General features: G+C 36.9%; 1 protein-coding gene across 1 annotated transcript in view; it reads right to left on the minus strand.

Moving 5' to 3' along the window:
- Nucleotides 1-14,465, minus strand: part of abcb10 (ATP-binding cassette, sub-family B (MDR/TAP), member 10) — a 38,429-nt gene extending 23,964 nt beyond the window's left edge. Inside the window, exons 1-13 of the mRNA XM_065295958.2 lie at nt 13,354-14,465; nt 9,908-10,108; nt 9,489-9,691; nt 9,106-9,240; nt 8,158-8,304; nt 7,833-7,968; nt 5,044-5,139; nt 4,722-4,931; nt 4,560-4,639; nt 4,287-4,467; nt 4,146-4,189; nt 3,671-3,705; nt 3,073-3,320 (exon numbers count right to left, since the gene is read on the minus strand). Of these exons, the coding sequence (XP_065152030.1) occupies nt 3,073-3,320; nt 3,671-3,705; nt 4,146-4,189; nt 4,287-4,467; nt 4,560-4,639; nt 4,722-4,931; nt 5,044-5,139; nt 7,833-7,968; nt 8,158-8,304; nt 9,106-9,240; nt 9,489-9,691; nt 9,908-10,108; nt 13,354-13,762 (2,125 nt within the window). The 5' untranslated portion in view covers nt 13,763-14,465. The remainder of the gene's footprint in view (nt 1-3,072; nt 3,321-3,670; nt 3,706-4,145; nt 4,190-4,286; nt 4,468-4,559; nt 4,640-4,721; nt 4,932-5,043; nt 5,140-7,832; nt 7,969-8,157; nt 8,305-9,105; nt 9,241-9,488; nt 9,692-9,907; nt 10,109-13,353) is intronic.
- Nucleotides 14,466-14,688: the final 223 nt, after the last annotated feature.

The raw sequence follows: 14,688 nt of genomic DNA on the forward strand, positions 1-14,688 counted from the left end.
TATGAGGTGGTGATGGCACAGTGGATAAGACACTCGCCTTTGGTATGAGAGACCCGGGTTCAAGTCCACTGTGACACACAGTTGTGTCCCTAAGCATGACACTTAACCCCTAGTTGGTCTGGAGGCGTGCAACCTCTGACATATATAGCAATTGTAAGTTGCTTTGAAAAATATTTGAAAAATGCGAGAAAAGTGGGCAGATCCCAACGAAGATATAGGGGACGAACTAAGCTCGTATCAAGTGTGTGGTGAGATCGTAACAAGGGCGTGGTGAGCTTGAACCTGCTTACATCACGAATTAGCGCCGCGTTGTTTAAATAGCAAATGCATTTGCGCCTCCTTTTGCGCCCATGGGCGTTCTGGTCTGAAAACGAGGTGTGTTCAGGTGCATTGTTGGCGCGTTGCTATTTTGAGGCAACTAAAATAGACTACGCCATTGACCAACAAAAACCTGGTCTAAAGTCAATAAAGGCGAAATGTGTTTTATGTTATTTAAAGAGCGCATTAGTAAAATGCGCCTATACACGGGAGGACAACGCGGGTTTGCTTATCACAAAGTACATGCAGCATCACAAAAATGCTTTTAAATATGAAAGATTAAAGGATTGAATGTAAAAGATTATTATTGAGTCTCTTGGACATAAATGAGGACTAATTATGAGACGTTAGAAGACACAAAGAGCTGCTTCACCTGCAGCCTGGTAAGTAAATAAATGCTTTGCTTTGAACAAATGCGTCTGTTTTTAAATGTTTTTTTTTATGCTACCTCACGGATTTATTATATGATGACTCTGTAACTGTGGATATGGTGGGATGAGAAACATTTTTAAGTAATGCTTAAAAAAACTGATGTCGCTGTCCAAAGTGCTGAAACGTGAGGAGAGCCGTTTGTAAATTCTTTATCTCCTGTTTGTTACAAATAAAGTATTTTTAGAGTACAAACCTTTTCTTACATACTTGTAAATTATTTTTTGATGATATTGGATAGCCATACATTTAAAGCAATTACAAGTCTGCTTTTCACTTCCATGACAAAAAGAAAACGGATTTTAAAGGTTTTAATAAAAAAAGTGAAAAACAACACAATTATTTAACATTAATCTTAAACTGGGGATCTTCTTCCTCCGCTTAGTTTTTCAGTTTACAAAGTCCGTCATCTAAATAGGGATTAGACATAGCGCCAGTGCAACTGGCTTTTAAAGGGGATGAGAGCTGAGACTCTCATTGGTTTACTGCACGTTACGCCCAAAATACTCCCATTACAATAGGACCTACCCTTTTCGACCATGCGCTCGGCGCAAAAAACATTTTTCCCGTCGTTAAATTAGCAAAAGTGGATTCGGACACGGCGACACGCCCATTTAGACGTTGCGCTGTGCGCTTTAGACAATGTGCTTAGATCGTTAAAATAGGGCCCTTTATATCCAAATGTCAAAAAAATTACTAAAATCAATGAACAGCACTAATAAAGCATCATTCTTACAGATCATTAAAGGGGGGGTTTAATGGTATTTCAAGCATTCTGACTTATTAACACAGTTATAGAGTTGTTTCCTCATGCTAAATGTAGGCAAAGTGTCAAAAATGCAGTTGGGCGTGTTTCAGAGTATTTCTGTGCCGAATGCACTTCGCCAGGGTTCGTACAAGTTTCGGCTAATTTTTTTCGATTACGGTTCTAACTGACGTTTCAGGGGTTTTCGATACGTATCACTTCTTTATATGGGCTTCCGCCGGAAAACTTCCCCCGGAAAACCCCGCCCAGCCGTCAGTCAGCGGGAGACGCTAGAGCTTGCTAACAGCTTATCACGCCACTCAGCTTTGTTTAATTTCAAAAGTCAACAATGGCACAACAAGAAGTGTGTTTTTGGATGTAAGGAGAAGACATCCAGCCTTATGGAAACAATGGATATAGTTTATTATCCGGATTAGCAGCGGAGTTTTGCGTGTGTGTGTTTGATGCGGTGGATTTTCATGACGAGTTACACGCGGTAAGTAAGACTTCTGTATTATGTTGGAAATAGGCGCGTGTATATTATATAAATGACACGAACATGTAGTGAATCATAAGTTAAAACAGTGTTGTATAGTGTTGCATGACTCGTACTCGCTCCTCCCGTGTTATAACTCCTCCTTCTTCATTTTTTCGTACGTTATCGGAAAGATTCGGTAAAGCTAATCTTTCTTTTATAAATCTGATTAAACTAAAGACTCTTCAGAGATATAAAGGATGTCATACTACTCCATAGGTACTCCAGATTAATATCAGAAATGCAGAAACAGCGTGTGTTACGTGAGCTTTAACTAAAAAAAGTTGATTTAGGGTTTAGTTACTCTTTAAAAAAAGAAAAGGCTGGCAGGGAGTAAAGTAATCCAATTAAATTACTGACATGTAGACAGGTCTGTAATGTCATCAATGTTCCAGTGTAATTTATTGAGTGCAGATAGGAAATAAACAAACGATAAACATCCACATTTACTTAAAATAATTAAGTTAGCACACTGCTTATTAAAATGTCCTTACAGTTTCCCCTAAATCACACATAAAAATATATATTGGCTGCAAGTAAAATAAAAATATATATTTGCTGCAAGTAAAAGTTAAAATATCTCTGTTATAGTGTTTATTTTCAAAAACGGTGACCATAATATTCACTGGCACATTACTTTACATAATAAACATTTTGTGGTTCATGATCTAGGCACAGGAAATTGCTATAGTCATGATGACCAAATGAGATAAAGAAATGATTAAAGCACTATTGTTGCTTTAATCCAAAGAGAATATGCTTCATTATCTGAATGTTCATTATACAATTGAATGAATGATTTGTAACAAAATTTGTGCATTCCACTTTACACCAAGTAATACAATACTTGATTTAACTGCTATACATTTTAAATCTACCTCAGATCCTTTCTCATTCTTTACTAGACTTCTCTTTCTCAGTTATCTCATTTGCACAGCACAGGGCTCAAAACCAAAACCATGGTATGTACAGCATTTAAACATGATGTCTGAATTTACACCCTCTCTCTATTTGTTGTCTTTAAATGACTGTCTCTTCTATTTTAAGAGAGCCTGTTTCTGCTCGGCCTGCATGAAGGCTTGTTTCTCCATTAGCTTGCGGAAGAGCCCTTGGTCGTTAGCGAGGAGCTGGGCATGACTGCCGATCTCCACCACACGGTGTTGATCCAGCACAGCCACGGCATCTGCACTCTGGATGGTAGACAGACGGTGAGCAATGATCAAGACAGTGCGATTGTGCATTAGACGATCCAATGCCTCTTGGACCAGGAACTCATTCTCTGTATCCAGAGCACTAACAAAGAGAGGTGGAAATCAAAGGCTCATTCTCATTATGACACAAGACTGAAATGCTGGTATTGGAATCGGGTTTAACCTCCTAGGACCTGGATGTCCATTTTTTTGTTGTTTGCACAATACTTAATTCTGTGTAACTGTACACAAATGTTGACAATTACACTATTTTATGTTCAAAGAAAAATATTTGGTTGTTATATTTATTGGTTCTTCCTAACCCCAAAATGTCTGGAAGGTCTTAGGAGGTTAATGAGATCTTCACATTTTAAATTGCTTGGTTTTTGTTGTATTGGTGTATCATCCTAATTTCTGTTTGTAGGTTAATTTTCAGGTATTTAGACATCTTACCTTGTAGCTTCGTCTAAAAGAAGTATTTTGGGATTCTATCAAAGCAAAACAAAAATAATCATGTTACACTGGTAAGCAAAAAACTTGTTGAAAGTAGTGTAACAAATGAAATCTTTTGAATTTATGATAGCTGCCTTGTGAGAGACCGAACAAAATGTAAGTTGTTATTTACCGCTACTCCAATGCAGTGCTAACCACTGTGAATTATTTAATCAGAGTTAAATTCGATAACCAAATCTCTCTGATTTGTCAATACATGATTCAGACTAGTTTTGTGAGCCTGGCTAACTAATTCCTTAAAAATGGCACACCAAAATAAACTTTGTTTACACATTTCACGTTATATTAGACGTTTTATTATTTTATTTATTATTATCATCATTCATAACATTATAAATTTGAATCTGTTCCTTTAAGTAAATAAAGACAAAATGTTCATTTTTGGGTGAACTATTTGTTGAAAGCAAAAGATTACCTTTAGCATGGCTCGTGCAATGGCAACCCTTTGTTTTTGTCCACCTGAAATGTGAATCACATACATATGCAGTCTAGAATTATGAATTTGTCAAAACCCAAGTTTTTCTGTTAAAATGGGAAGGATCAGATATGTACATACCTGACAGCAGGACTCCTTTCTCTCCTACAACTGTATCATAGCCCTTGGGGAAGTCCTGGATGAAGTCATGAGCATTGGCGATCTGCGCTGCCCTGTAGATGTCCGTTGCTGTGACCTGACTCGGGTCTGTTGCTCCATAAGCAATGTTTTCAGCAATAGAGCAGGAGAAAAGAACCGGCTCCTACAACAAAGACATTTTTTAAGAAAATTGGCAACATCGGAACAGAAGATTGTTTTGATTTTGGTTTTGTTTCTGCCAGTGGCTTTTCTTACCTGGCTTACAGTACCAATGTGACTTCTCAGCCAATAAGGACTCAAGTCTCGTATATCATGGCCATCAACAGTGACCATACCTGCATTTGAAAAATAGCACATTTTAAGGCCACGTCAAAGTAACTGACAAAGCATTCATCTGTTACCCGAGTCACCTCTTACCTGAATCAGGGTCGTACAAGCGGAGCAACAGCGACACCAGAGTGGATTTGCCTGAGCCGCTGGGTCCCACCACTGCCATTACTGACCCCGCTGGTACATGCAGACTTAAATCCTGGAATATGGATGCATCCTTCCTTGTTGGGTAAGCAAAGGACACATTCCGAAACTCCAGTTCTCCCTTTAACTGTTCTGGTCTTAAAACAAGCCCCTCTGATGGACGAAAGAGGACAAATATTACTTGCCTACCTGCTACTCGCGCACAAAAATCTTATCTTTCCTTGTGTGCATTTCAGGTAAAAGTTGAAAGGGAAATGATATTAACCACTGAGAGGAAATTCAGGCTTTCTGTCCATTAGTTCCCATAGACGAGTACCAGCACCAAGCCCCTTCATCAGCTCTGAGTAAAATGAGCTGAAACCTGAAATAAAAAGACCCACAGAAAAATAAATGACCAATGACATAAGAAAAGAGGCTTGCATTAAACACTGCAGTTAATTTACACAGAAAAAAGTGTGGTTCTACTTATGAAAATGAATTGTTGTGACACGGCATGTGACATTTTTGTTTGGTCTCGGAGAGTGTGGCAATGGGGGAGGCAATTGCTTGGGGCCATGTGTTTATTTAAACTTAGAAAGGTGGAACATCCTTTTAGCAACCCCCTGAACCCTCTCTCTCTCGCTAAGCAAATTAAATTAAAACTAATTTCTCTGGTTGAAACCAAATGTGGGTCACTTTGCATACAGCTTATACTTGTATTTAAAGATATTATGCACATATTTAATGTGGAATGTATAAAGAACAAATAATATTGAAGCTAGAATTGTACCAATTATACAATTCTACGGTTTGAGCTACATTGGGATTTTACCATAGCTAGCATTTTGTTCTGACAGTGTAAGGTTATATTTATGTAGATGCCAAAAGTGTACCAAGAACCAGAACATAAAAAGATTTTGGGGCAGTTTCCCGGACAGGGTTTAGAGTAATCCAGGACTACGCCTTAGTTATATTAGGACATTTAAGTAGTTTTTACAAACCTTACAAAAAAACTAATCTGGTGTGCATCTCGAGACAAAACAATGGCACTGATATAGAAAGCAGCTTGAACATGCACTTTAGTCTGGGACTAAACCCTGTCCAAGAAACCGCCCCATAAAGATTTGTTGATTAACATGAAAACTACTAAATCTTTTTCACGTTGCCATGGTGAATTGTAATATCGGAGTTCCATGGATGATGGCTTTTCATAGTGGTTGTGCACAAAGTTGCAACCAAAAACCCTTTATATTGAAAATTTTAGTTGCTGTTTATTCTGTATGCCCGAAAATAATGAGAAACATAAGCTTTCAAAGAGACTTTTGTTATCAGATTTATAAAACACAGATCAGCTCTAGCAAATGTTTCCGGAAAAACACGACCCACTCGAAGGGTACTGTGGAAGGAGCGAGTCGCGAACACGCAACACACACAATCCCACTATCCCTGGATAACTTACGATTTACTAGATGTTTGTGTTGTTAAAGGTGACATAGAATGATTGAACAGGGTATTAATCCATGTTCTGTGATGTGATATGTAGACAAACATTTTTTGTGTGGGTCTGTAATACCTTAGAAGCTTCCTAAAAACCTTTCTCAGATAGCTCTATTAGAGTGGGGGATTTTAAACAAGTGGTTTTGCACCTATTTGGCTCCCCCTACTGGCTTAACTTGCAATCTCATTACTGATTGGCTGACTTTGCTGTGATGTCATAAGCATCAGTTTTTCAGATTGGGCTGTTTTCTGGCTGACATTTCTAAAAGAGGAATTTTTATGAGACTGAGATGTTTAGCATGTCTAGCACTTTTTGTATGTTTATGAATGCGAGTAGACTACCATTATTCAACAAAGACAAGGTTTTTCATTCTCAGTCCCCTTTATCATTATATGCACTTACGCACCAATTTCCAAAATTACACAGAAGCAGTTTAACTTACCGCCTGCGACTCATGAACCGCTTGGGACTTTTCAACGAAATCCAGTGTTAAACAAACACACGCGCAAACCTCTGCTACTAAACCGGAAAAACAAGCTATATGCATTGTTTCCATAAGGCTGGAAAGCTGAACGAGGCTTTCTTCTCCTTACATTCAGAAACACATTTTTTTTTCGTGCCATTGTTATGTCTTGATATAAAACAAAGCTGTTGCGAGAAGTGATGCTGCCACTTACTCAAAGGAACAATGCTACCCATGGTACATAAGGGGTACCCATGTTCGAAAACAAACTTTCCGAAACTTGTAGGAAAGAGTTTGACCCAGAAATACTTACGCTGCAATTGCTTTTTTGACACTTTGCATTTGTTTAGCTTGAAAATTAAAACTTTTAAACTGTGTCAATAGATCAACATGCATGAAATGCCATTAATCCCCCCTTTGACAAAAAACTAAAGGATCTTAAACAAAGATCCTTATTCCTTCATTTTACCTTGGACCCCACTTAATGTAGGCTGACCTCTGTCTGGTTTCATGGGTCATTCTGTCAACTCAAAGAGGTCCCCAGCTACAAGACTAGGTCCCCAGCTATTTTTCTGGATAAAGAAGTAATAAAATGATGCAGAAAGCCGAACATTAAATCCATAATAAAAAAAAATTATAAGGGAGGTCAAGATCTACATTTATAAGGCGCTATGCCAGAAATAAGGGGCCCTTACTGTGGCTCCATGAGCAAACAAACTCCCTTTTCTCCTAATGTAATTTTTATACTGCTTTTTAAATAATGTATTGCTCATTAAATATTCATCCAGGTTATGTCAAATTTGTCCTCCTTCATCATTTAGATATTTCATACAAAAAGAGAAAAGTTTTAAAGTTCCCAAAATGTGTTTAATTTGACAGAGAACGAACATCTTGTTGTTCCTGTCCATATGAACACCCAACTTGAAATCTCAAGACTTGGAAGTAAACCAACCTCCAAACCTAAAAATCAGCCCCATATCCTAATTTATTAAGCTGTCTTTATAATCTCGGTTGCTGACTTTAACTCAATAGTTCTTAGAGAAAGTATGAAATGTGAACAGGGATATATTCAGATGTTTAGTTAGCTGGGGTTATTCTGCACCCATGTCCTCACCTTCTATGCTGATGCCCACCCAAAAGGCATACATGAGGAAAGAGGAAATCTGCCCAACTGTCATGGCCTCACTGGCCATTAGCAGACCTCCTTTATACAACACACTTAGCATGGTAATGTGTATACTCAGTCCTGTCTACATAAAAACATAGGTGAGTAGAATTTAGGGCAGAGGGTTCAATGCAACACAAGTGGACAAATAACTTTTTTAACAGTCCTTTTTGAGTATTAAGACCTTGATTGTTCCAACTGGTTTTGATAATCTTGGATGAAGCACAACTTTATTATATATTATTTAGTTTTTGATCATAAATAAAACTCTCACCACTCCATAGTATCCAGCAGTAACCACAGCTTCTTTCTTAGCTATTTCTAAAACATGGTCAATCTTTTCTGCATACTTCTGCAACTCTGTCAGCTCTTTTCCAAAAGCCCGAACTGTCCGTATGTTGCCGATTCTCTCCTCTGCCAACTAGGAGATTCAAATAAATGACAATAAAATAAGTACAAAACCACCATATATAATTAACTAAGATCTATGCAGTGAGCAGCGGATAACAAGGCATTCCAGGGCCATGTTGGTGAAGGGCTGCTATATTGGAATTTGATTTTGGTGGGTTAACAAAAAATTCCCAGTTCTATCAGATACGACCTCAGTGCCAAAGCTGAGAGGAAGAAGACAAAAAATTCCTTAAGGAAACAGCATAGCTATGCAGTGTTGGCTAACCAAAGGACACATAAAACCATCAACTATTGACTTCATACTCCTTTAGAGACTCCAGTATTTTTAATGATATCTCTGTGTTATGCAACTGTTTAAATAATCAGTTATTAACTGGCAAGCAAAATGAGTCGGAATTTGCTCATTTTATATTAAATATAATTTTGTAAAGATTTTTGAGCAAGTCAAAAACAATATAGGATAAATATATGTTCAACTTTCTTGTTTCTTTATGTGTTTGATTGACATTAAGACAGAGAGCTTTAAGATCTACTTAAGGTCATCTTATTAACCAACATTATTACCAACATTGTGCTTGCAGGTGTTCATTCAGAACACTCCAATTCACTAATATAAGGAGTATAAGAACACATACGCACGTGTTATGCACAAGGCAGAATGTTTTTGTGAAGTGTTCAAATATGTTTATTTATAAATAGGCTACAGAAAATGTATGGAATTATTTGTGAATGAGACCCAATGAGTACAGCACTCATTTAATCAATTCCTTATTAAAAGGAGACATATCGCTAATAACAAATAAGCTTATACCTGTGTGACTGCTGCCAGTGCATCCTGCATGCGTCTGGATATGGAGCGGTGAAATTGTCCAAACATTAAAGCCAGAAAAGCGATGGAAGGAACAACCATCAACACAAAGGCTGTCAGACTGGGTGACACATATAACTTCAGAAAGATAAAGTTCAGGAGTTAGTTTAGTCACCAATGGTGAGGGCAGGCTCACAAGTTTGAAAAGTCATCAAACAACTTTCCTGAAACAAGAGACATTTAAACACTTGATTCCGTGAAGGAACAAGAATGCAAAGTGCATTCATGCAATTAAAATATTTCTATATTTTCACTGCATCCACTGTATTCCAGAGAGGAAACGATGCCAAAATGTCAAACTATCAAGTACTAGACCTTTGGCTCACCATCATGCCAATTCCAGCCCCTGCCTGTGCGAGGGACCGCAGTCCATGAGACAGATTGTCAGTGAGACAGCGTCCAACAATGACAGTGTCTGCAGAAAGGCGGTTAATGAGCTCACCAGTTCTGTTCTTATCAAAGAATCCAACCTCCTGCTTCAAAATGGAGGAGAAAAGGGATTCGCGCAAGTTTCGCACAATCTGTTGCCCTGTGAAAGATTATGAGAGAGAGAGGGCACAGTAATACATGATGTTCAATACAATAGACCAATCCGAAAGCTTCTAAATAACAGATAAGTCACTATGAATTATTGTTGATAAATTCAATTCAGTCAGTCAATATGTAAACCAAAAATCCTCTCATAAGAAGGGCCTTTACTCTCATGCATCTTCATTGTTTCATCTACCCTAGGTTGAGACATCACCTGAGGTTTGTATGAGGTAGATACGAGCAGCATTTGCAGCCCCACCACAGAGGAAGACTCCGGTTAGCATGATACAGAGAGAAGTGAGGGAGGCTGTAAAGTCATCTGTAGGGCTGGTGTAGATGGTGTCAATCACTCTTCCCAGAAAAAATGGTGCAGACATGGTGACAGAGCTATTGACCACCAGAAATCCCACAGCCGCTGTGAGGGAAAAACAAGTATGGGTGTAAATATTTGGGGCAGACCATTAAGTCACTTTCGTAATGCTCTACCAATTGTGCTACAGGATTGACACACATATAGGCGAACCTCTTGAAATTAGCTTTCAGAATCTTTTTGTCAAACTTTTTGTGTTTTTTATGTTTATAATGTCTAACAGCAGTTTTGATGCCGTAACAATAACTATATTATATGGCGGTTTTTATATGGGAATTACACAAACAAAAATGAAGGTTGGTTTGTTGTTTTGAATAAGAGATTTTATATAAAAATTTAAATTACAAATTATTAAGCTGAATGCATGTTTGTCTTCTTTGAACATGTTTGAATGTGTGAGAATCAAAATTGGAGATAAAAATTAGCAAACACTTTATAAACAATAGATTTTTTTTAATAATATTTTTTATCTTCATTGCTCAAAATGTAAAGAAATATTAGCTGCCACAAAACCTTTATTTTTTGTAAACCAGCGATCTTTAGAGAACAGTAATCCCCGTAGCACAGAAGAGGATAACAACTACAAATTTTGAGGGTTATTTGCATTTTCCAAAGTAATTTAAAAAGCAAAAAAGAGGGTAAAGAGAATCCCCTATCTGACAAACTTGCAGTACGTATTATCGAGGCGAAGAAAAGAACATGTTTACATCTTGTAACATGTTTGTGGTGTAAGCATAAATGCTGCTGGTGTTTTGTATGGCATGCTTTTGGCCAATAAACATACACTTGCATCACGGATGGTTCCTGTTGTGCTGGTTAGACCCTAATAGGAGCTCATTTAGTTCCAAAAAAGATAGCTGCGGTACTAAAATTGTTCCCAGTTCACGTGGTGCAATCACGGCAAAATGTTTCACAAAATGCCTTCCAGGAAAATTTTCTTCTAAAAATACATACAAATATATCAAATGAAAAAACAAACCCTCTGCTTTCAAACAAACAAAACTGGGAAAAAAACGTTTCATTTTTAGCATGCTGAAATAATTGCATTTTTGTGAAGGAATTTTGTTAGAGATCAGATTCCGAACAATTATCAAAACATACACAGAGTTTAAAATTAGTAAATCATTTTTTGCTTCAGTTTTTTATAAATTGGGTGGGTTCCATCTAGTGGATAATCACGGTATTACAGATTAACATAAAAACTCATCAGGAACACGTTTTTTCATGCAATTGTTTTCTCTTTATTGATGAGATAACTCGTCAATGGCGTGGAAAGAGTTAAAGATCACTGTTTCATCCAGTCAACAGTCCTCACTTCCGTTTCCATCCCAGTGTGTGCATACTGTGTTGTTCGGCACACAACAGTATGTACTTTCCCAAAACAAAAACAGTACATACGGTTGGGGCATAGTATAAGTAGGCGAATTGGAACTCAGCTTTACTTGTCATAGCAGTCATGAGCTGAGGTTTCATCACAGCGCCACCTACTGCTGAATTTTTTTTTTGAAAATGGCTGTTATGGCTTACGAGAGTGGTCTCATTAGATTCCTTGAGGCAATACCAATTGGTCCTCAGTCAGACATTTTTGCAATCACCCATTTATAAAATGCATTATTTCATGAACGCATTGCATATCACTACAGAAATTAAAATACTTTGTGAGTATCATGTTCTGAGAGGATCTGCAGTTTTCGATCAAATATATAACAAAAATTAAAAAAATGCTTATAACATATGATTTGCCGTTTTGACATGAGAGCAATATTTAATTAGATTTGGTAGGAGTTGAGGCTGTCTTTGACAAACTTACATGTATTGATGCAAAACTTGGTACATGTCATCACGGTCATAACCTGTACAAGACTTGCATAGTTTTATCACATCACCACCTCACCATGGTGAGACAAATGATTATGTGCCTATAATTTTGGCTGTGCTTGAGTTTTCATGGGGGTCATTTCCTTTGAAGGCGTACACTTTTTATGCATCTGTAAACATACAGTACTGTGCAAAAGTCTTAGGCCACCACCACCAGACTTGTTGTTTTAGAAAATTTAATGTCCATCCATATTTATTTTTCAATCTATTTTTATTAATATACAAACAAAAAATACTGGAAATATGTAAAAAAAAAAAAAAATGGAGACTTAATGTCTTCTTTAGGCACGTCAATGTTTAGTGTGACCTCTAACTAAACACATCTTGAGCATTTTTGAGCAGAATGAAGTAAAAAGACAAATTTCTTTAAAATTAGGATTTAATTTTATTTAGTTTTAAGAGATCCTGCAGTTTCCTGCTATTGCTCAAGTTGAATGGGAGTTTACCCTAAAAACTTGACACATCAGTTTACATTTTTGTACAGTTTTTAGTACTACATACACATTTCCTGTATTTTCTGGATGTATTCTATTAAAGAGACTGAGAAACAATTATATATGATCACTATAATATTGCAAAAACAACAAATCTAATTCTGGCATGGTGGCTTAAGACTTTTGACAGTACTGTATATTTCTAACTCATACATGAATTGAGATATTATCACCAGATTTGACACACTGGTGTATGGGCATGGTCTGAGGACACACAAAAAATAATGTGACTGCTCCACTTGCTGGCTATAAATTGAATTAAAATGACTGTAAATGTAACTGCAATACTTTTAACCTTCTTGACTTAAAAATGGGCATGCAGTTCCTTCTTAGTTGCTATCATAGTTTCTGTTATTTAAATACAAAATGACAAAGCATGGTTTGCAGTTTGCAAAATCCTTATACAGTGGATGATGGGCTGTATCGTGGATAATCTTGACATATAGATATTAAAATTGACTGAAGTAGAAAAGGATGTGTGTGGTCTGTACAAATAGGAGACATTAAAGTATAATATAATACAGTAATAATATACAATAATATAATAAAACAGCACAATATTTGTAAATGCAGTTAGCAAATGATTATAATGTTACAGCATCAGCAATGGACAAAGTAATGACTGTGGACTTTAATCGGAGTAAAAACTACCGAGTGCATTTAAACTGAGCAACAGTTACGTTTCACAATGCGATTGGCTGATTTTCCTGTATTTACGAAAAAATGGGTCGACATCAGTTCATTTCACACCAAGGGCGTTTGTGTACATAGATACATTCTTACATTGTGCATGCATTTACCATATGACAAACTAAAACTATAAACTAAAAGTAATGATTTTTGTAATAAAAACGAAAGCGAAACTGAAATTAAAGACCAAAATATAATGTAATATTTTTTTTAAACTGGTTTACTTACCTGACAGTCTCCATCTTTGTGGATATATAAGATTCAGCAACTTCTTGACATCTCCTGATGGTACATGCAGTGAGTTTTCTGATTTGCTAACTTTACTGTCCTGATTTTCCAAAGGCGTTGAGGTTTGTTTGGAGTCTGTAGATGTGCTGTAGAAACCTATGGTTTGTCTGGAGAGTTTCCACACAAACCTGGTTAGAATCAACCCTCCCGGTCTAAGACACGACAGCTGGGATATATTCTTCCCTTTATACACCGGCAAAACGAGACCATCCGATGATCCATTCCTGCACACTTGCCTTTTCCATGATATTCGTGAATGGTGAAATCTCTCTGAACGACGATGGGAACGACTGCATTGTAGTGCTTTACCTACAGTAATTCTTGGCATTCGCAACATTGTCCCATACATTAAAAAAAAAAAATGAGACGATGAAAAATGTTACGAGTTGGGTCCTCAGTAAATCCTAATCGGCAACGTTGACAGTATGAAGTCAGAACAGAAAGTCAATCCGTTAAAGAAACAAGCAATAGTGTGCTGCTGACACTCCCTCGACTTCATTGTCATATTTGAGAGTCGGACCTGACGGTCAGTAGCATTATCTGTTCAGCTGGTTAGATTTTTTGAGGTGGAATAAAAAAGGAATTCTTTTTGCCAGTCCTAGATGCTGGGGGGCCCTAAGCAAACCTTTGAGGGCCCCCCGTCAGTGCATTCATAAAACCCATTTATTGTTTCTGCCTAGTTAGTTGTTATCTAACCGCATATTGTATTATCTTACAGATGTTTATTATTCCCATATGGGCATTACTTTGACACCCACCTCTTGACTGATAAACTTGCTGATTGTAACATGAAACATGCATTTGCTGTAAAGCTGTTTTGATTTCAAATGTGAGAAGCACTAAAAATGTAAATACATTTAATGAATCAAATTAAATTTAAATACATAATTTTAATACAGAGTTTAAAATATTACCCATTTAAAAAATGAGGCTACCCATTTACCAAACCTAATCATATTGAAAGACATTAAAGTGCATAAATCTGGATTACTTTATTTATTGAGATGAATGATTACTAAATTACTGAAAATTACTTATCATTACGGGCAAAATAAACAATTTGGAAATCTGTATAGGAGTATTATTTTGAAAATATTGCACTGCTTATTTGGTAATTCTAACAAAACTTTAAAATATTACAAACACATAACTTCCTCTTGTTCCCTTTTGCTTCAAGTTTTTTTTCTGATTCAGATGGATAACTTCGTTTTGAAGCCATGGTAGCCATATGATATGCGCATCGCTACGGTCCTGCGTCATACATGCGGCCGTTTC

Source organism: Paramisgurnus dabryanus, chromosome 20 (genome assembly GCF_030506205.2).
Source record: "Paramisgurnus dabryanus chromosome 20, PD_genome_1.1, whole genome shotgun sequence".
Lineage (NCBI taxonomy): Eukaryota > Metazoa > Chordata > Actinopteri > Cypriniformes > Cobitidae > Paramisgurnus > Paramisgurnus dabryanus.